Source organism: Pipistrellus hanaki, assembly GCF_964339955.1.
Source record: "Pipistrellus hanaki genome assembly, chromosome: 8".
NCBI lineage: Eukaryota > Metazoa > Chordata > Mammalia > Chiroptera > Vespertilionidae > Pipistrellus > Pipistrellus hanaki.
Genome location: NC_140510.1, coordinates 24,108,651 through 24,131,868, shown reverse-complemented (window position 1 = coordinate 24,131,868; position 23,218 = coordinate 24,108,651). Strand labels below are relative to the sequence as shown.

The 23,218-nt window shown below is 36.5% G+C and overlaps 1 protein-coding gene across 2 annotated transcripts in view; it reads right to left on the bottom strand.

Annotated features, from left to right (window-relative positions):
• Positions 1–23,218, bottom strand: part of ARHGAP15 (Rho GTPase activating protein 15) — a 609,260-nt gene that overhangs the window by 177,428 nt on the left and 408,614 nt on the right. For both annotated transcript variants that reach the window (XM_084891908.1, XM_084891909.1), the window contains one exon: positions 15,274–15,351. In XM_084891908.1, coding sequence (XP_084748034.1) covers positions 15,274–15,351 — 78 coding nt within the window. The remainder of the gene's footprint in view (positions 1–15,273; positions 15,352–23,218) is intronic.

Genomic DNA, 23,218 nt, shown 5'->3' with positions numbered 1-23,218 from the left:
ACTCCCCCTTCCTCTCTGAAATCAATAAAAAATTATTTTAAAAGTATTTCTACCAATTCCAGTAGGATGGGGCTTGCAGTGAGGATATTAAGCATATTCCTTTCATGGATTTGTGTTACTGACATGAGATTCTTTGGGGAGACTCCCCTCTCTCCAGGATCAGGGGGACATTCTGTACTAATAGGGAGACAAAATACAATTGGAAAAACTCTTGCAATTGAAATAGGTTCAATTATACTTCACCACTTTCAAGACAAGGCCCATATTTTCATTATTTTTTTTTAATATAAAATCTGGGTATTGTGGGTGATTCAGAATCAGTAAATAAATAACATACTCTCATGGTTTATCTCTCCTCATTGGACCCAGTGTTCCGCAAACTCATTAGTCAACAGAGCCAAATATCAAGAGTACAACAATTGAAATTTCTTTTGAGAGACAAAAACCGACTTCTGCGCATGGACCACAAAGTTTCAATCGCACTGTATGTGTGCGCCTGCACATGGTATTTTGTGGAAGAGCCACACTCAAGGGGCCAAAGAGCCGCATGTGGCTTGTGAGCTGCAGTTTGCTGACCACTGGACTAAGCAAATTACCTGCTTCTAAAACAGTGTTAGTCTATCAACAAGAATAAAGCAGGCCTCTGGGCCTTAGGCAATGGAGATTTGGTCAGTAAGATTCCCACTTTTTAGAAATCTGACACATTACACTCACAATACTTTGAAAAACACTGATTGGATTTTGATCAGGTGATTTTAAACTCTAGGGAGTGTGTGAGTGTGAGGGGAGTGTCTGTTCTTGGCTATACCTGTAGATATCTGGAATGGAAGATTCTCTTTGCTCCTTTTCTTGAATCCTTTAATAGATTCAGGTGCAACTATTTTTAGAAAAAGGTGTTTTGGTATGGCCACATTGCCTAAAAATCATCCTTGGTTAGAACTGCCACCACTTATGCTTATTTTTAACAAAATAACAGTTATAGATTGAAAATAATCCAGACACATTTTCCTCCTCTCATTCTTGATTTTATTAGAAATAAAATATGAAAGATGCAACTTTTTCCAGAAGTGAACAAAATATGATTATGATCTGCAATAAATGGGGGAAATATATAAATCCGACTTGCTACTCCTTTACAACTAGCACTGGGTTACCTCTTACAAAGGAAGAATGTACCTCTAAACCCACTACACTAGGTATGTTGAAACCCATAAAATTTCCAATTACTGCTTCAGAATTTATTGTGCACATATGGAAAATAATACTTGTAAAACAGAAAGGGGTTTGTGCCTTGTGCTGTCAATACTGTGAAGAATGGGGTGATTATAAAGCAAATTAACAATACTTTTAAATGTGCATTCACTTATCTTTCCAATTAAATCCTTGTTAAACAACTGCACAGACAGTAATGGTGCTTCTGCAAAGCACTGATCAAGACAGTTTTATTGTAATTTTTACTCTGTAACAATTAATCAAGTAGGCATTTTCTTTATTATTAAATTATTTAGTTAATAAATATTCTCAATTGGCTAACATATTTGTAGTTTACATGTTATTTTTGATTTTCCTATAGTGGAACATATTTGGGAGCATTTCCATTTTCAAACAGAGGGGCCATTAAAAGATGTGATTTTTAGAAATTCCTTTTCTCTAGAATAACAGTGAACAAGAGAAGTCCTTGAAACTTTAGACCTTCAAAAACTCTAATTCAACCATTTTATTTTGCAGGGGAGGCAAACACATTGCTTTTAGCAGATAAGAAATGAGAGGTTTGCTTTAAGGCATCTTTCTGTTAGGGTAAGCATGAAAATTAGCATTTTAAAAGTTCATTAATGCCAATTACAGACTTCTAGGTAAGGAAGCTGCATTATAGTTAACATTTTTTTTTTCTTATCCTAGTAAGATGAAAAGTACCTGAGTATTGTTTCTTTTATAGACATACAAGGTGATATAGTTTCAGAAACTGATACAAAAATATCTAGAAGTATTTTTTCCATTTTTAAATTTCCATTTTTTTTTGCAATTTTGAGATTTGCATTTATTTATTTAGCTAATATACTTCACTATTAAAGTTCTTTAAATGGCTCTTTATATAGCCTTTTGTGTTTTAGCTATACTTCGTATTTTTTAAAAATTTCATTAGGAGGAATTCTTAGGAAACTACATCAGTAGTGAGACCAGTGATCTCAGACATTATACCTGGCATTAGGATTCAAGAGGGCTTATATTAATTCAGAAGTAAGAGTAAACATGTTGAGTCATAAAAAGAAAATTTCTGGCAAGGCTAGCTTTAGGGTTGTCTAAGTAATGTGTGATATGAGGTTAGTCAACATTTCTTGTTGAAAATGCCATACGTGGTAAGTTGATAGTCTCAACATTGGCCTGATTATCAGAGGCCCCTCATTTATGCTTCCAAGGAGTAGTAGAGAGCCTGAACTAGTTTATTCAAATTAACACATTGTCACCTTGGAAAATCTGAGCAGACTCTTGGGAGATGAGGATGATAAAATTTAGTAGAGAATAAGGGAAAAGGGAGAGGCAGATAAAGAATGGAGAAGATGGGTGCTTTAGGTATAAATAGGGAAAATTGGGGTTCATTAAGACTCAGTATCTTGAAGGTATCAGGAATGAGGACAGGTTTACCTAAAGACCCCAAAGTCACCGTTGGCCACTCTAACTTTTGGTTGATAAATGACTTCTAGTTTCAAGTCAGGTAGATCTCTGGGGATAAAATTGTAATGTTGATGCCAAGGTATACACTTCTCCTGGCTGAGTATTTGACAAACATAAATAAGATGTTCTTACAGGACCAACTTTATTGAGAACATTGGCAATGATGGGTATAATGGGGAATCCAGAGGTAACTATGAAATACATCTTGTCCTTAAACACCTAACAGTCAAGGAAAGAGATATGATATGAAATAGACTAAAATGAGTGCTGAAATGCAGGGACAAAATGTTATGGGAACACACTCGAAAAGAAGCTAGTTTCTGTTGAGATTTATTTCCGGAATCATGAGATTTGTTTTAAGAAGATGAGTTTATCAGTTAGCAAAAACAATGATGGTGTGTTTCTTGCTCAGAAAAAGAGATACGTTGTTCCTTCTATTGAAATCAATCAAATAATAACATACAAACATAATCCAGCTCCGATGGCTAATGGAACATTGAATCCCAACATCTTGAGCACAGAAAGGAGAGTGCATCCACTATGGTTGCCAGAATATGAGAGGAACAGCCCTAACTGGTTTGGCTCAGTTGACTCAAGGGTCCCAGGTTAGATTCTGGTCAAGGGCATGTACCTTGGTTGTGGGCACATCCACAGTAGGGGATGTGCAAGAGGCAGCTGATTGATGTTTCTCTCTCATTGATGTTTCTCTCTCTCCCTCTCCTTTCCTCTCTGTAAAATAAATAAATAAATAAATAAATAAATAAATAAATAAATAAATAAATAAATAAAAAATAAAAAAAGTCAATAAAATATATTTTAAAAAAGGAAGGGAGAGCAGGGCACATACTAAGGAGAAATGTAAAAGGGAGTGAAGAGGCCATAAAAAGACAATCTCAAGAAATGTAAAAGGCGAGGAGATGTAGAATCAATAAGAAAGGCTGCTATTTAAGCAAAATTATTACAATGGGTACTTTTATAATATCACAGACATTATGTTCAGTAGACTATTGGACTCCCTGCTGGCCCAGAGAGCCTCCACAATGAAAACCAGGTGTTAGATGACCAGAACTAGGCTTCAAATCCCATATTTGTCTCTAGATTACTAAGATACACACAGTCTTCTCAAATTATCAGCTGAATGGACAAATGCCACTTTCAGCAATTCACTTAACCTCATAGAGACTTCTGTTCATCTGTGAAGTGGACAGCTTTCTTAAAAAGATCCTGTGAGACAGCATATAAAATGCTTTAGACAATTCAAGTGCTGACATGCTTTTGACATGCTCTAAGGAGTAAATGCCACTCTCTTGAAGAAGATTTATCTAAGATTTATCTAAAACAAAATATATCTCTTTTCTTATTTCAAAAGTAGTATGTGTTCATTTTAGGTAATTAGAAAGCTATTTGGAAAAAAAATGAGATAATAAAAATTATCAGTACTGAATCTTAACATTTTATGCATCTCTTGCCATTGTGTCTGAAATGGAGTTCAGCAATAACAGTGAAACAGACCACTTTGAGGCTGATTTCTACCTAGCATGTGCACAATGCCTCACCCTTTTTTGAAAGAAATTGCCCAAACATGGGCCTAATCTAGAAATTTATTAAAATGTGTAGAGATTCTATCAACTACAAGCTATTATTCCATGTGCAGTGGAACAAACAGACTTAAAAATATATGATCTCTGTCCTTAAGTATTCAGTATGTTAAGGACATAAGATATCCACATAATTTTTTTGCTAATGATATAAGACAACATATACAATATAAGATTATTGTGTATTGAGTAGCTGAACTGGACAGTATAGCATTTAAAAATTTGAGTTATGTTTAAATAATTCAAGGAGGACATGAGATTAGCTCTTTATAAAGTATTTTTTTACAGTAGATTGCCATATACCTCATTATATTATAATAAATGTCTCTATTAAGGGGATTGTGAGGGACTCGTTTCAATATAACTTCCATTTTTCATGGTGTAGCATAGTCTAATGTAATAAGTTCATTATTTCATGTCGTTGACTCATCCCAAGAGAACAGACAGTCTTACTTTAAAGAAAATTGCCATGGGAAGGTTATGCAACTCAGATAAGACAACACAGTTATTAAGAGATGACAGGGAAATTCACCTAGATTTTCTAACTTTGGGGTCAGTGTTATCATTACACCTTATTGCCTAAAGAAAATGACTAAAAACCTTACGAAAAATTAAACAAATTGGAATATGGAGTTTACCTCATATAAATCAGTCACCATTATTATATTTTGACTGAACTACTGTAACTACCTCCTAACTGTTCCCCTATTTTTACTCTTGGCGTCTACAATTTATTATTCTCATAAAAACCAGAAAGATTAAAAAAATAATATCAGATGATTTTCTGATTACCATTCCCTTCCACCACAGTGACTCAGAATGAAAGACAAAATTTTTTATTTTGATTCACAAGGGCCTTGCTGGGCTGGCTTTGCCCAAGCCTGACCTCCTAATCTCATACAGGCCTTCTTTGCCTGGGACCAGTTACCTTCTGCCTGCTCTGCTCTCACCTTACATTTCCTTCCTTTCAGGACAGGTCTCCTATTCAAAGAGACTTCTCAAATCATCAAATCTAAGGAGCACCCCTCTCATCCACATCTCTATCGTGCTATGTTATCTCGATTTTTACATGACCTCTAAGTGTGTTGTTTACTTGCTTATTATCTATCTCTTGACACTAAAATTAGCACTTTATCGCATCTTGATTCCCCAGTACATAGAAAGAGCTTGGCCTACAGAAGCTTTTCAACAAATATTTTTGGTTGACTAGCTCCCCATTTGAAGTTTTCCTTAGGAAAATTAAAGCCTTACTTTATGCTTTAAACTAAGTTTCCTCTTCTCTTGATTCTTCTCATATACTCTGCAGTTTGTATTACATTTGAGCCATGACAAGACCAGCTAAGTCACTGGCAATTTGAGCCAGGAGTGTTCTTTGGCAGATTGAAATGTAGCTGGCAAGACTTTGGCAATAAGCAATGTCACTGAGAGAGATCACATTCTGGAAATTCACATAAGCAGGTGACAGTCCTGACTGTGGTCTTACTACCACCTGAGTTGGGAGTCATCCATTACTTGGGCCATCTTTCTTAACTAATGGACCAGAATGTTAGGCTGGCTCTGGTCTTCCAATTTGACACTTGCCTTCTCTTTTTGCCAACTCTTCCCTATGTGGTCCATGTTAAACAGTCATATCAAGACCTCAAGTGGAGGTGGAGGTGGGAGAGGTATATGGTTCACTGGACTGGCTGGACAAAGATGCTCAAAGTCTAAAGATTTTCTTTCTTAAGGCTATATTTCCTTCTGGTCCTAAAAGCTAAAGGTTACATTTGATTAGGGCCTAATACTCACTGGTGGTCCAACATTATTTATTAATTCACTTATTAAATTCATTCATATTTCAACAAATATTTGTTTGAGGGCTGCTCTGTGCAATAGGAACAGAAGATATTTAGGTGAACAAATCAAGCAAAGTCTTGCTCATACGGAGGGAGGTTCCAGTGCAGGGAGGGAAACAGGCGCTGGAGTAACAAATAAAGAGGCAAGGCAGTTTCAGGTAGCATGTGTTCTGAAGACAAGAAAACAAGATACTGGGCGGAGAGTGGCTGGCTAGGTAGGGTGGGTATGTTTCAGATGTGTTAGTCAAGGAAAGCCTTGCTTAGGTGACTTGTATGTTGACAAGAGTGAGTCTTGTGAAGGTCTGAGGAAGCATATTTTAGGTAGACACTAGCAAAAGCCAAAGACAGGAGCTTGATGTGCCTGATAAAGAAAGTTAGTCAGGGTGATGGAAAAATAACGAGATGTAGGAGAGAGGTATGTACTGAGATCAGAGAAATAGAAAGAAGAACCGGAAGGACTGCAGATCCTGGTATTTTCTCATTAATTTACATTCAATAAGTCAGCAGTTTTCAGGGTTGTTGAATTGGAATAGACATGGACATAAAAGCTCTACACCAACGAGAGTATCATTTGTTGTATTTGCTGCTGTATTTCCAACATCCTGCATGTCTCCTGGCACATAGTATGAGCTTTTCAGGTATCTGTCAATGAATGAATGATATAAAAGCCAAAAGCTTATTTCATGGAGCTCACCCCTCAGTTCCATATAGTGCCTGATGTGCTGGGACCCTCAGAGGGGAGCAGAGCTGATACGGATACCGATACCTGCCACTCCTTCTCCAGTGGGCCCATGAATGTGAGGGCATGAAAGAAAACGGGTTTTAAAGTTTGTATGAGGCGAAGTCATCAGATTTTAATTTGAGCATTACTTCAGCCTCTGCATTTATAAACCTTGGACAATTACTTTTTAGGGTGTTCATGGGAACTTGAAAAATTCCTTCCTGACCTGGCACTATTATTGCTTTTCCTTTTGAGAAGCAGCTTTGAGGTGATGCGAATACATTTTTTTTTCCATAGCACACTTTTGTTAGAAAGTGCTTTGAAACTACATGGAACATTTTGAAAACGAGGTGCTATGTAAATATATGTGAGTCACTGGAGCTGTAATTACCAGCAACAGGGACTTCCTATGCATAAACAAACAAAAGCATACTATCAAAATTCAAGGCATGGGCTAATAAGAGCAGTATAGTTTTGTTACTATTTATCCAATTTTGCTTTTCTCTCTACCTCCTCAGTCCCAACCTTTGGAGAGGCAAGATGGCAAGCCGGCTTATGCCACTCCTCCCAATGTCATGGCTGATGTGTCCATTGTTAATACCAGACTTTGCTGAGGAGCAGTAAGTCATCTCCTCTCAAGCTTTGTCTTAGAGAAGGAGAGAATGGGGATCCAGGATTCTCTACTCTTCGTTTCTGTCCCATGATTCTTCAGTCTAAAATCAAGTGGTAAATTATGAGTCTGAAGCGAAATATAATGTAGAATATAACCTGACATTTTTTAGTGAGACATGAGAAATGGCACATAACACAATCTACCAAGGAGACTATTTGCTATTAGAAGTTTATTGTTCTTTTGTTTTATTGGAGAAAAATCTTTATTCAGTTCATACAGAGTCCTGGTCACTTTTCTATGTTGGGGATACATAGGCGAACCTAACTTCCTATTTTTTGATGAAGTCACAGGCAGTTAGGGGTTATTTACTAAAAGGACATTTTTAAATGAGGTTTTCTCTTATAAAAGAGTCACACAGACTGGTATTATAGTATTATAATATAGTATTATAAGGAGAATAAGTGGCTTTGATTCTTTGATGTTAAAGAAGAAAATGTCTCTCTGCCCCCTCCCTCACAGTAAATTGAATCCAGCAACCAGCAATATATTCTTCAGAGTAAATCTAAAATGAGTTCACTGTCTGGCTTCAGAACATATTAATTTTGTGGTCTCAGAAAAGTTACTTAATCTTTCTGAGCCATGGTTTTCTTGTGTGAATAATGTGAATAATAAAGTGTATCTAACTTGCAAACTTTCATGAGGGTTAGAGATAATCCTAAAGTTGCATACCTGCCATATAGTAGATTCTCAATTAAATGCTAGCTATCATTAGCCTCAGCATTACTCTTACATTTTAAAACATTATTTACTTCTTAGTTTTGCTAGGAAATCCTTAGGCAAAACACCTTTCCATTTATTCCAGAATCTACAACATTAAAAAAGGATTGCAGCTTTGAAAAATATGTCAGTGATTTGAATCATACTAATAAGATACATGTTACATCCATGGCATTTTTAGTTATATACCAAATCATGACTTGGAGTTTATAAAAATTAGGGAACATTACTACATTAATCAATAGAACAAACAAACAAACAAACAAAAAACCAAACAACCAACCAAACAAACAAATCTTGCATCACTAGAAAACTGGTTTAAAAAAGGTTCATAATTTATTTCTGCTTTAATCAAACAAAGATTTCATATGGCTTGTCAGTCATGTGTCCACTAGATAGCCAGAATAAAACTAGTCAGTTATTATTCAGGGCTTCCCAAATCTGGCTGTGCATGTGACTCAACTAGGGAGTTTTTCTTTTAAAATACATGCTTATCATTCCAAACCCAGACTTCTTATATCAGAGTTTCTATTACTGACCTCCAAACCCACCCCTCAAAAAAAAGGAAACAAAGAAACAAACAAAAAAATAAATAAAAAAACTTTATTTTTGAAAAACTCCACCACTTAATTCTTATGGCAGACAGACTTTAAGGTGAGCTCAATCATTCCCTCCTCCTTGGGTTTATGCTTTGTGTAATCTCCTCCCCAGGAATGGAAAGGAACTGAGATTTGCTTCTAACCATCATAATGCACCAAAGATGATGGGTTACAGCCTTCATAATTATCTTACACAAGATGATAACTTCTGCTTTAGCTACTAGTTTCTCATCCTTGTGGCCTTGATGTAGCCAGCTGGCATGCTGTGAGAGCCTATGGAGAGTCCACAAGGCCTAATAGTTAGTAATGTGGAGACCTTAAATTAAAAAACCCACAAGGAATAAATCCTGCCAACAATCATGTGAGCTTGTCCTCCATCGAGCAGCCAGATGAGAACCCACCCTAGACCAACACCTTGTTTGTAGTCTTATAGAGTATTCAGCCAATCCGTTCCCAGACTTCTGACCCAGAAAAACCAGGAGATAATAAGTGTGTCTCTATAAGCAGCTAAGTCAGTGATTACATTGTTATGCAGCAATATATAACCAATACAATTCTGAAATGTAGTCAGGGTTGGGAGTCAGTGCTGTATAGAACATAGAGAAGAAGTAAGTTTAGTGTATTACCCCACAAATTTTAGTAGCTACTCATTAATTCTGATAGATAGTGATGATGGATTTTTATGTTTCCTTCAACTGTCAAACCCCAATGGAAGTTATAAAAATCAATCAATTGCATAACTCTAGCTTATTTAACTTCTGGCCAAATCTACACGGAAAAGCCACAACTAAGTAGGACTTAAAATTTCAGTGGATTTCATTCACTGTCTTCAATGATTTGGGGCTATTCTTTTGGAATATGGAGTCCCCCAAAAGCCTACTGATAACATAAAACTAAATTTCTTTTTTGTGCCCAGGAACCCAGAAGTCTTATGAGTTTGACTAGTAATGAGATGACCCACTGGATAACAGAGAGTCTCCAAAGCTTTCCTGTAGTTGGTTTTTCATCCTAAAAAAGAATCTAAATATCATCAAAGAAAATTCAGTCATGTGGAAGTCAGAAACCATACTTGATTATTAATATTAAGTGTTATGTTTAGATTGAGAAAACAAAGTAATACTGATCTGATTTTAACTAAATATTAAAGTCACTGGGTTGACTCAGAATTTTTAAAGTCCTCAGATTTTCATTATCATTCCTATTTTGGAAATGAAGAGTCTGCAATTCAAAGGGGTTGTTAAAATAGTTTCTATTAGAATCATAAATAGGTCAGAATAGAGACAAAGAGGCAGTTCCATTGATTCTTACCCAGTGCTTTCTTCCCATTCGATGGTCTCTGCCTTTAATTGTTCACCACAGCATTAGGTCAGGCCTATTGCTTGGTATGTAATAAATTATAAAACACAATTTATAATAAACATATGTTATAATTTTGGTTTAAACAGGCAGTCGGAATTTGTGTACACTGGAGACTAGAAATATTCTGGAAGTTGTTATTAGAATATTAAGTAGAAACTAAAAACTGTATAAATATGTATGAATGTGAAAAGCTTATTTGTTTGAGCTCTATGTTCAGCATTATTTACTAACGACAATACATTTCCTTAAGAAGGTAGAAAGCAATACAAGTTTTGCCATCAGTAGTTTTTGAGCTCTCTGATTTGATGTAGCTGAAAAAATGAGGTCTAAGAAAGTTTCCAAAGCCCAGAACAATGTTAAAGTCATGCTCTTTTACAATCAAGTGATCTTTTTAGTTTTAATGGGAAAAATACATCATTGTTAAAGATAATCTCGTCACATGGCAGCCAGAAAGGTGCAATATCCATGATTTGACTTACCAAAAAACCGCCCCACAGAATGGAATAAAGAGCAAATACAGTTTGTTTTGTTGCTGCTGTGGTTGATGGTGAGAGTGAAGTAGGCTTAAAGAAACACCTCATTTTAAAAATGATAAGAGGGATACATGAACACACTTAATGGAAAAATGACTGGACTTGATATGAGTGCTATTTTATGAGAACAGAACTAGAAGTTTTGAAATCCTTTCCCAAATCTTTTTCTGTTTCATCCACTCACTTATTTCATGATGAAACTGCCTATTGTTTACATTCTTTCTTTCCTCTTTATTCAATTTTCAATAATATGAAAAGCATAGGGATAGCCACAAAAGTTAATGCTTTGCTTTGTGGTATAAATCTAAATAAAAGTAGTTTAGATATAGTTGATAATAAAAAGTTGTTTCTATAATAGTTTATTTTCAATGCAACTTATTCTTAGCATGCCCAAAATAAGCAAATTCATCTCTTTAAGCCAATATTTAATGTGGATTAGTATGCCAATAAGATCTGGGTGAATTAAAAATATGCAAAGTGCAAGACTGGAAATTAATGGGGAAAAAAACTCTTCCATTGAAAACACACACAATCATATGCACATACACACATACACCCCCCTCCTCCACACACACACCCAATTAAGATTCTTGGCCATGTAGACAGATCTATGACATTTAGATGTTTTGTTCCTCCTTGTGTGAAAAGCAGAGGAGAGTGTTCCTAGAATCTTGCCCTCCCCCCCCTTTTTAAAAAAAAATATATGGAAAACATGTCTACAATCCTGATAAGAAGCAATTTCTCCCCATCTGAGAAATAGAGGGAATATTTGTTACTGTTTACAAGGCACCTCCCATCTAGAAAATTCTGGCTCTGCCCTTTATGCCTGCCTCATGGTTCTCCCATTGGATCATGGGCCTGAGAAGCTTCATAGCTGATGTTTTCTGAAAATGATGCTGGTTTACCTTCTCCCCGTTTTAGAAGGTGAAAGAGATGTCTAAGAAATACCACAGACAGTCCGAACTGAATTTAGAGTAGGGGCAAAAAGCCTAGATGTGCAGCTGGAACCAGAGTGTTGATGTGCAGAGGAGGGAAATTCAGCCGGGTGGGATTTCCAAGACCCACTGACGGCAGTTCTCTGGGCAGTCACGCAACATCCTTCACACTGAAGCCTGTCCTTGGACCCTCACGGAAGAAAACCATCGGGTCACAGTTCATTCTGAAGAATCAACTTAGTGTCTCAGGCTGATGACAAGCTGACATCTAAGGTCCTGGACAAGCGTTCTATGGGGATGCCCTTGTAGAGCGAGAGAGTTGCATCAGCAGAATGTCACTGACGGCTGTCACCAATACACCAAACAGGGCAGAGCACTGCTCACTAATGCACCGACAGCCCCGCAAATTGAGAATCCTGATGCCTTTCCTGAAGGCTGCAACAGAATATTGTGTTGAAGCAGCTTCTTGGTCCAAAGGTAGGTGGCTTTTTAAAGCCCCTCAGAGAACAGCAGTGCCAGGCTTATTCCTATCCTAACAACAATGCTTGATTTTTCCTAGGCATCTCTCGTGAACAGTTTTAGCTAAACTCCTATGTCAGCACTTGTCACTTATAAGCCAGAAAGCAGGTGTAAACAGAAAGTCACTTATAGATGTGTGTAGCACAGAAAGGCTAATTTTTACTTGTACCCTAGTAAGGCAGTAACCAATAGCTAAGGAAGGAAAAATGCTGATCTTCACATAGGCTCTGAGCCAGAGACCTGGGTCCTGGCTCCCTCACTTGCTGTATGGCCTTAGGATATCATCTAACATCACTGAACCTCAGTTTCCACATCTTTAAAATGGGAACACTCATAGTACCTATTCTATGGGATGGCAGAAAGGATTCAATTAAATTGTATATATAAAGCACTTGGTACAGTGCCTGCCACATAATAAATTATGAAAAATGTTAGCTACTTTTATAATAATAACTATTATTATTATCAGTTATAATTAGGAACTGCTTTTCAAAAGTGATCACTTTGAATTTAACTTGTATGCCATCTGATCTGGAAGTATAATAAGGGTATACAATTCCTACCGATTTAGTGAGTCAAACAGAAAACCAAAACAAATTGAATCATTCAACTGGTGAATTTAGAATTGCTGATGATTATAGCATTCAAGAAAGTTAGAGAAATACAAAAGTTGCAACTGAACTCTTCTTGAAAATCCCCCAAATCAGTTTTCATTTTTCTGGCCTAATGGTGGGTAAGGCCTGTTCATTTTAAACATGTATATTTAGACCTTCTAAAAAGGAAACATTGTGGAATATGGACAGAGAAGAGATGAAAGGTGTTAAAACAAAGAGAACATGCCAAAATTATTCATGTTCCATCTCTGAATACAGAAAATAATGCATTGCATTCACATATCGCTTTATGCTTTTTATGGAATGATCACCACATTGCCACTTCATTTCATTGTGCACACACGTGCACACACACACACACACACACACACACACATACACACAGAAGACTGTGATGTACACATCCACCTCTTTGTATCCCAGCACAGATTCTCTTCTAAGTCAGCTCTGCTGTCAGAGTCCAGGTTGCATGCAGATGGAGGGGAAGGTATGCTGTTTGTACCAAAGTCGTGGGTCCACTCCAAAAATTTCATTCAAAGGATAATCTGGTTGGCAAAACTTGAGAGAGGCTGGTATATACATTTCTTTTATCATCTAATTCAAAAAAAACTCCACAACACAACTTGGACACAACCACCGGTATCAAAGGTCCTAATGTAAAATAATTTGTGTTGAGCGTGTTGCATTCTGACAGTGCTATAAACCAGGAAGACAGTTTACTGACAATTCTGTGCTACCAGATACCAACCCAGGCCTCTGTCCAGCTTTACGTTGTCAACTCTTATGGAAACATGAGCAGTTACACAGCCTCAAAGGACGCTGAAGTTTGGATTGCAAAAGACAAGATGGACAGATTTTGTATGTTCACTGCAGATTTTTTTTCTTGCCTTTTCAAACTGCTGAGCATAATTTTTTTTTAAGGCAGGAAATGCAACTAGTGTTTGTTTCTACCATGGCTTCTGTTTTGAGATTTCTTCTTTGTAGAAGAAATGTGTTGCCCAGCTGTCTAGAATTCCAATCAGGATATGGTTTCAGTATGAAATATATTGCAAAAGCAATTTTAGCTGGTTATAAACATGAATGAAAATAAGGCCGGGGCTATTTTATCTAATTTTTACCTACAGAGGGGGTGCTTGGGTCAGTCTAATGGGGACAATATGAGCAACTGAGGTAAAACCTAGTTCTATTTTTTTCCCCCAAGAAGGAGAGTAATTGTGAAAGGCAAAGGTGTGCATTAGTGAGTAAGCAATCTTCTAAGAAGATTCTCAGAAATGAGTCATGTGGCCACTGGTTAAAAGTACTGCTGTCAATGCTTAAAAGGGTGATTCAACCCGAGTTGAACTGCTAGAGAGTTAATGATTCTCAGTAATACAATTTCTATGTGCAGCACACACATGTAATTCAATAAACGTTAATTAAGAATTTCCTCTATGGAGACCCTTGGCTACTACTAGTTAATGGAGGAAGATTCAAGGGTGAGTCTGGTCTTACCTATTAGGTGTATTGAGATTTGTGTAAGGAGCAGATGTTTCAACCAATATCCTATTTTTTTAATCCAAACTTTCATATTTTAGTGCTTGCAAAACATAATCACTGTGTACATTTTATAACACTCTCTCCAAAAGATGGCATTATATCTCTGGGTATTGTAGGACATGAAATTTTAGAAGTTACATGAGTATGTACTATAGTAAATTCAACTGTCCAGTGAAATATGGACCCAGGAAGAAATTATTTCTAAGTTGGCCTTGAAAACTAAGGAATAATTTACCATGTAGGAAGCTTTTGTAATGATATCACATTATTGCTTTCACTTGTAATTCTTTAGGGGTATATGCATTTCCTAATGTTTAAACCATTTACTCATTGATATATATTTTTTCTAACATCTATGATTTTGGCTCTTATGTTTTCTATCATTCAGTTACTCATTTATTTATCAACATATATCAAGTGTCTGTTATATCCCAGTAATACTTTTAGAAGTTAGGTTATTTTTCTTGTTTTTATTCTTTTATTATTCTCTTCTCCATTATTTTTAAAATACCTATATATTTTTATTGATTTCATAGAGGAAGAGAGAGAAACATTGATAATGACAGAGAATCATTGATTGGATGCTTCCTACATGCCCTCTACTGGGGATCAAGCCTGAAACCAGGGCATGTGTCCTGACTAGGAATCAAACCATAACCTGGGTCATAGGTTAATGCTCAACCACTGAGCCACACCAGCCGGGCCTCCACCCATTTTTAGTTTGCCATATTCCTCTCATTATTTCTTTTACATAAACTATTATTTGGTCCCTCTATTCTATTTAATGTCATGTAAAGTATCTTTTGCTTCTGGTAATACTTGTTTACATTTTTAACTTTCTTTTTCTCTCTTCAAACTTTTATCTATCATTATACATTATCAATGCCTACAGCATAGAATTAGAAATATTGGTAGAGATGAAACTACTAAAAAAAATCTCTGAAGTGAAGAAATAACTTACCTTGGTTGACGATAAATCTTAGTTTCTGTATTGTTGCCAGATTGCCACTAACTCGATATATTCCATCAACATCTAGACCTGAAAATAAAAATGCATGCTTTATATTTGCTGATATGAAAACTGAGATGGCAAAAAAAACACATAATAAATATGGGAAGACAGTAGTAAATCAAATACCTTCCTCACAAACATATTTCTATGTCCTAAACCAAGCAATCTTCAGTATTTTAATCCCAAAAGACTAATCATGAACTTCAGTGACAGTTAATGGTCAACAAACTTGAATCTAGTTGAAGCATAAAAGAGCAGTAGGTAGCATGGGATTTCACAGTATAGTTCAGATTCATTCCTAAGGAAAATATAGGCATAGGCATAAAATTGAGGGGGAGGGCAGGGAATAAGAACATTCATGTATTATTGCCCCTTGTTGGAAAGACAGAATAACCCAAGCCATTTGTGAAGTCTTAGGTTTTTCCTTCCTTCCTTCCTTCCCTCTCTCCTTTCCTCCTCTTATCTCCCTTTTTCTCTCATCCACTCCCTCCAGTTTCTATCCTATCCTGTCCAATCCTAGCCTACCCTGTCCTGTCCTATCCTATCCTGTTCTAGTCCATTCTCATTTTCCAGTGCCACAACAGCATGACATATATTGACCTGGTTATTTCAAACTGCAGTATACAATTTTTATTCCAGATGTATAATTACTTTGACATTTCTAGTGCATTACAGGTAAGGGGTGCTCTGTTATGGGAGAAAAATAAAATGAATCCTTGACAAAATGGCAAAATTTGTTCCAGATTATTTTAACACTGGTCCCATCTATAATTCAAAATAAGGTATGCTGGCAGTGGCTTTAGATGACCAACCACTTGTTTCCCACACATCTGTTACAACTGCTAGTGATTTCTAACACTAGGTCATCAAAATGATGAAGAAACAGGAAAATTAAAAGAGAAACACATTCAAACACTCTCATCATCCCTAAAAATGTTGATAATACAATTTTAATGCCAAGAGTATATATTATCTGATGTGTCTGTGCCCTTGGAGAGGCCTGGGTGAGAGTGCCAGCAATGCAGAGGCCACGGACTCAGCAGTTTCTCTAGGTGGTACAGCACCATGGCTGAACATTGTAATCTGCTATCCTAAGTATTAAAAACATTGGTGGAAATTATTGTGATAGTGTAGCAGAATCAAGGCTCTGTAAAGCTTAGCTGACATAAAATGAGCTTCTTTATTAATTTAACATGGCTTTTTTTTTTTTTTTACAACATTTATTGTAGGAAATGTCTGTCATTGTACAAAGTATTTCATCAGTGGGTTAGGGTAGAATCACATGACATGTAATACTGGTATTAACAGCATAATTCAAAACAAAAATGTTCTTTATTTTTATTTTAGTTAGTGTTATTACTTTTGAATCACTTGTTATTTTTATAAGACTTTACCTTTTTAGGGCAGTTTTAGGTTTATAGCAAAATCAACAGGGAGGTACAGAGATTTCCTCTGCCCCCACACAAGCATAGTCTCTCCCATATCAACATCCTTCCACCAGAGTAGCACACTTATTACAACTGGTGAGCCTACATTGATACATCATAATCATTCAAAGTCCCCTGTTTACATTAGGATTCAATCTTGCTGTATATTCTATAATTTTAAACAGATGCATAATGACATGTATCCACCATGATAGTATCACACAAAATATGTTCACCACCTCAAATGTTCTTCTGCCCCACCTAATCATCCTCACAATGGTTCTTACCCTTCCACGTAGTAAAGAATGGAATAACTTGGGATAACGTCATTAAAATTGAATAGTTAGTAGCAAATGTATTAGTTGGTGTGATTTAAAATATGTATATTGCTATTGATTTCAACAAGAAAGGGAGAGGGAGAGAGATAGAAACATCAAGGATAAGAGACAATCATTGATTGGCTGTCTCCTGCATGTCCCACACTGGAGATTGAGCCACAACCTGGGCATGTGCCCTGATTGGGAATCAAACCATGATCTCCTTCATAGGTCTATGCTTAAACACTGAGCTACACCAGCTGGCCTAATTAGTGTGATCTTTGCAGTTCTAGAATAATCTAATAATAAGTTACCAAGTCTGTCCTTTCCTGAGAACTATGAATATGTGAGGAATTAGAATAAGTTTAGACACCTACTTGTGTGAATTGAAAGTGTTTAAGACATATTAATAAGAAAAACCAATACATTCTTCTTTCCTGATGCACAGAATAGCTCCATTAGTCAAAAGTACTCCAGTATGTTTGCTTTTAAGTATACTGTACACTTGACAACTTAAATGTGACAATTATCTTAATTATTTTTTTTAAATATTTGATTCCTAGTCTTGGTATAGAACCATGCTGGTATTCAATTTTTGCACAACGACTCAGAACTTTATAATTTATTAACAATTTCTTTCTTGCTTTGCCATTAGGTGGGATTTGGTACTTAGTTTTAAATATAAATTCTAAGTAATGTAATATATTTTAAAAATATTAAAACCTAGCATTCAAGTAAGTGTGTCCTTTCAAAGTTTTCCCCATTGGGAGTATGCTTGATTTTTCTGAACATGTAGTTGTTAAGGAAAGTATTTTGGAATTCCCTTAAGTCACCTTTAGAGGCTCCATATTGTCGATAGAAAAATGGCCATGAAGGCAAGTTTAGCGACTTTGGTAATGGTTTTGAATTTGGAAGTAGTCAAGAGCCATTCAGAACCACAAATAGTGAACACTGTCATCTGGCTTGCCAATACAAACCATGTTTGGCCAAAAGAAAGTGGTCCTGTGTTTTTTTTCCATGAATTATGTTACTCAGAAGGAATTTGAGTAACAGAATATTTTAGAAAATAAAAGCATCAATGAAATATATAGATCTACATTCTCCAAATAAAAATTGTTTTCTAAAGAATTAGTCAAATTAGCCCTACTTAAAATAATACTTAAAGATGAGATGTCAAATCTACAAAAAAATGAGAAAAATTACTATACATATTTTTATAAATAATGTTTGTTTTCTTAATTAGTTGGACCCTTAGCAGAGGTTAATAGTAAATACAATTACTTGAATTCCGACATATTCTTATTGTAAGGAGGACCCTTCTTAAATCTCACTTTAACATTCATCTTCCTTCATAGGAGATACAAAATAAAGTGCATTTGTATTTTGAAGCTAGGACTTTTCCTTTTCTAATATTATTTTATGTTATTGAAATGCATATGCACATGTTATCTAAAGTTATAAACTCAATTTCAATTACTGAAATTCTTCAGTATAAATTTACATAAGAAGTACCCCCTTGGTTTACCATAAATTTCAGTGGAAGTTTTTTTTAGTTTTTTTTTTCTTTTTTTTTTCAGTAATCAAAAACATTTGAAAGAGCAGTATGTTAGATATATTATGTATGAGCAATTGAAAAGCATTATACTGTTTAAACAAAGCAGCCTCATCCTAAATTAATAACTCAATTTTGGGGGGATAAAACGGAGAAGGGCAGGGAATGACGACAGGGAGGGTAACTCAGACCAGTGCCACCACTGTGGTCATAGAACTAAGTCACAGCAGAGAAAGTGCTTTGTGGCTTACATAAAAACCAGAAAGTAAAAGGGAGTAAAGCAAACCATATTGGATGCAATTTAAGTCTAACTTGACACAACTTCCAAGCCCTTCAGACTCAGAGATATTCATACTATTTATCTTGTGAAGGATAACAGTCTCTGACATTAGTAGCTCCTGCTTTAAATGGCTCATGCTCCCCTGCTATCATACTTTTTACATTACACAAATAGAGTGAAAATGACAAAGTACATATTAAAAAGGAGTGTATTACATTTTGCAAAAATAATCTGGAACATATCAGTGCATTTTAGCAGTTATAAATTATATAGGGGAGGTCTTGAAGTTGATTAGCTTTCCCCTGAATGGTTCACAGAATGGCAAACCCAAAATCCTGGGAATATTCCCCAAATTGCAATGACTCACGTGCCATCCTCTTTTTTGCTCCAAGAACTTTAAAAGTTATGCCAAACCAAACCAATGTAAATTGGTGGATTTGGACATCCTTTTCATGACCACATTATCCTTGCTGGATTGGAAACTACTTATTTTGGAAATATAATTAGACCTCTTACGATTTTTAAATGAGCAACGTCTTTAAGGTATCCATGTTGTACTTTGGTGGTGTTTGGAGGAAAATTACTTTGAGAGGTACTTCTTTCAAGAAAATACCATGACTGTGAATGCTGACAGGAATTTTGCCTTGTTATGCTAAAAATATTTTGGGAACACGATGAAACTAAGTCATTTTATATTTTAAAAAATCAGGCTAGCATTAACGGCAGAGGTGAAAAATCTCTGAAGAAATCCACATGTGAAGAAACCCAAATGTGGATTTTGTTCATCATCAGCCGACCTTCTTAAGTTTCAAAATAGTGTTTACCATTGACAGGAATCACCAGGTATTGCTTTAGTGGATTTTCAAAAGTCTTTTCGCTGCTCTTTTACTTTTGAAGAAGCGTGGGCTACAATAGACACACAATTAGGAATGATTAGACCAAATGGTGGTCTAAACCCAATGGAAAGAATGCAGCTGTCATGGGTAATTCCCACCATAAATTTAAGACACTTTCCAAAAAGAAATCTAAGAGACCATCGCTGTTTCCAGAGTTGACTGGCTTATCTGCCAAAATAAGGGCAGTTTTTAACAATGCAGATGAGCCTGTTAAAAATAGGTAGCATTCTTGGTCGCTTGAAGGATGGATAAATCACCAAGATGTGGAGTTTGAGTCTGGTTGAGAGGCGTGTCCCAAAGTCTGCTTGTTTTTCTGGAACATTTAAAAAACTGCATCTGAACCTCTGGAGTCTGAAATGTGGGCTGGGAAATTTGCACAAACAGTCCCACTCTTGAGATTTATGGCACTTCCCAATTCCCAGGAGGCCAGGGCTACCGCAAGAACAGTCATTCTCGCAATACTTTGGTCTTCTCTTTTCCCTCTGGCAAGAACTAGTGAGTGCTGGAACACCCGGACTGCCCCCAAAGATTGCTGCACATTTCTTTCCAGTCTTTCTGAAGGTCCTGCTTGGATTTAGAGCTCAGTATGAGAGGAGATTTTGTACCATTCTGAATGCACAAATTTCCTTCTCTAAATGAGTGCTTCCAATCTGTTATGGCTAACTTAACTGTTCACACACTTTTAGTTCAATGACCGAGAGTACAGCATACCATTTGAATCTCTTTCTAAATCTCATTTCTACTCTGTGTCAATGGCTGGTACCTATGCTGCACCTATTGCTGACTTTACTTAACTATTACTAATTTCTTGTGAGATACCTAGCCTTCAAGAATGATTACCTTTAGAAATACTTCAGAATTCTGATTTTCACACAAGATTAATTTTATTCTGTATAAAATCTATGACTTTATAATAAAAATATTTTAAGTAGATTTTTGTTTTTTACCATAAAGGCAATGTACTTTCTTCTTAAAAGTGAAAAATTAAACCACATAAAACTATACAATGAAAATTAAGTACCTACTCTAATCTGTTGTCTTTATTAACAGTTCTACTTTAGTTCCTTTAGTTGTTACTGATTTTATGTTAATGTCAAATTTCTCCTTATTAATTTAATAACTTTGAATGGTATTTATTAATTTATTAACTTTGAACCCTATCAGAAAAGAGTTTAGTGATAGTTACTACCCCTTATTTATATACCATCTTTCTCTTTGTATTATTAGTTACATTTGTCTATTTCTAATTTTTAATATATCAAATTCCTGTTGCTATTAAAAAATAAAGAACTTGGTACATTTACTCTTCCTTCCCCTTGTCCTCTTCCTCATCACTTCCAATTTTCTTCTTTGTTACTGTTACTTGTAATCTCAAATTTAGAATATTTTGCCTTATCCTTTAAAAATATTTTATGACTTACCTATGGATTAATATGAGTCACTATTTTTTTAAAAGGAGATTGAATTCAACATTAAATTTTTGTTTCACAGAGATCTTCCAAAAGTCAAGGTCTAATATGTCCTCTTCTTCACCCTCTCTAGGATTCTTATATTTTCAGTTTAAGTGCTATCCAATAGGACTTTCTGTGATGATAAATATTTTCTATATATTAACTATCCAAGCCAGTAGTCATTGGCCACATATGGCTGGCTGCTGAGCACTTGAAATGTGGTTAATGGAACTGAGTAACTAAATTTTTCTTTTATTTAATTTTAAATAACAACCACATGTAGCTTATGACTACCATATTGGACAGTGAGGCCCTAGCTCAGAGTCAACTACTGTTCTTTATATTCCACTGTTACTCTTTCTTGAATTTACTTTTGTGTTCTTTTTTCATAAAATTATATAATTAGTAAGTTTTTCTTACTCTTCCATCTGAATGACTGTTTTCTATTGCTTCATAATTAAATGCTGATTTGAATATTTATTTGAGTTTCATAATCTTTTACTTTGCTAATTTTGAAAAATAATGTTCATCATCTTTTAGCACTGCTGTTATTAGGTCTGATATCAAATTGATTATTGATGGTTTGTAGGTAAATTGCTTTGCCTCATAGGATTAAAAAAAATAAAAATATTTTCTCTTTAGACTTTTGGAAGTAAAATTTCACTCAGACATACCACATCTTTCCTCTTTCAATGAGAAAACATTATATCCTATATAATAAGGAGGTAATATGCAAATTGGCTATCACACCCTCACAAAGATGGCTGCCTAAGACCAGGCCAGCAGGGAGGTTAGTGAGGGACAACCAAAGCACTGAACAGCAGGCTGCATGGGGAAACCAGGCCAGGGGCAGGGAAGGGGGGTAAGTGAGGGACAACAAAACAACTGAACAGCAGGCTGGGTGGGGTGATCAGGCCGGCAGGGGGTTTAGTGAGGGATGAACAAATGACTAAGCAGCAGTCAGTGTGAAGCAACTAGGCCAGTGGGGGTGGGGGTGTGAGGTGCAACCAGGCCAGAATGGGGGGACAATTGAGGGCGACCATGCTGGCGGGGACGGGGGTGGGGGTGGGGAGGGGAGTTAGGGGTAACCAGGCCGGCAGAGGGGGGCAGTTGGGAGAAACTAGGCTTGTGGGGGGGGGGGGCAGTAAGAGGCACCCAGGACAGTGGGGGGGAGGGGCAGTTAGGGGTGACCAGGCCAGCAGGGGGGGGGGCAGTTAGGGGTGATCAGGATGGCAAAGAAGGGCAGTTTGGGGGGGACCAGGTTGGCAGGAGGGTGAAGTAAGGGGTGACCAGGCCAGTGTGGTGGGGGGTTAGGAGTAACCAGGCTGGCAGGGGGGGAAGTTAGGGCTGATTAGGCCATCAGGCAGGTGAACTATTAGGAGCCAGTGGTCCAGGATTGTGAGAAGGTGCAGGCTGGGCTGAGGGGACCCCCTCCCCCTCCCTGTACACAAATTTCATTCACTGGGCCTCTAAAACACACACACACACACACACACACACACGTTTATTGATTTCAGAGAGGAAGGGAGAGGGAGAGAGAGAGAAATATCAATGATGAGAGAGAATCATTGATGGGTTTCCTCTTACATGCCCCACACTGGGGATGAAGTCCACAACTCAGGCATGTGCCCTGGGCTGGAATTGAACCCAGGGCCCTTCAGTCCACATGCCAATGCTCTATTCACTCAACCAAACTGGCAAGGGCAGAAAACATTTTCTTATCCTTCCCTCTATTGTATCTCTTTTCTCTACATCTAGAACTTCCTTAGAATGACTATTGTTCAAATATCAAGCTACACATATGATTGAAAATTAATTAGGATAAATAATAGTCATGAGTATTTCTGCCTTTGAACACATCTCTCTTCTCTCGCACCCCTTAACTGGCTTTAATATTAAATGGATAGGCTGAATGAAAGGCTCCTATAGAATGAAAGGTGGTGAGTAGTCAGTAGGCTAGAGATTCTTCAG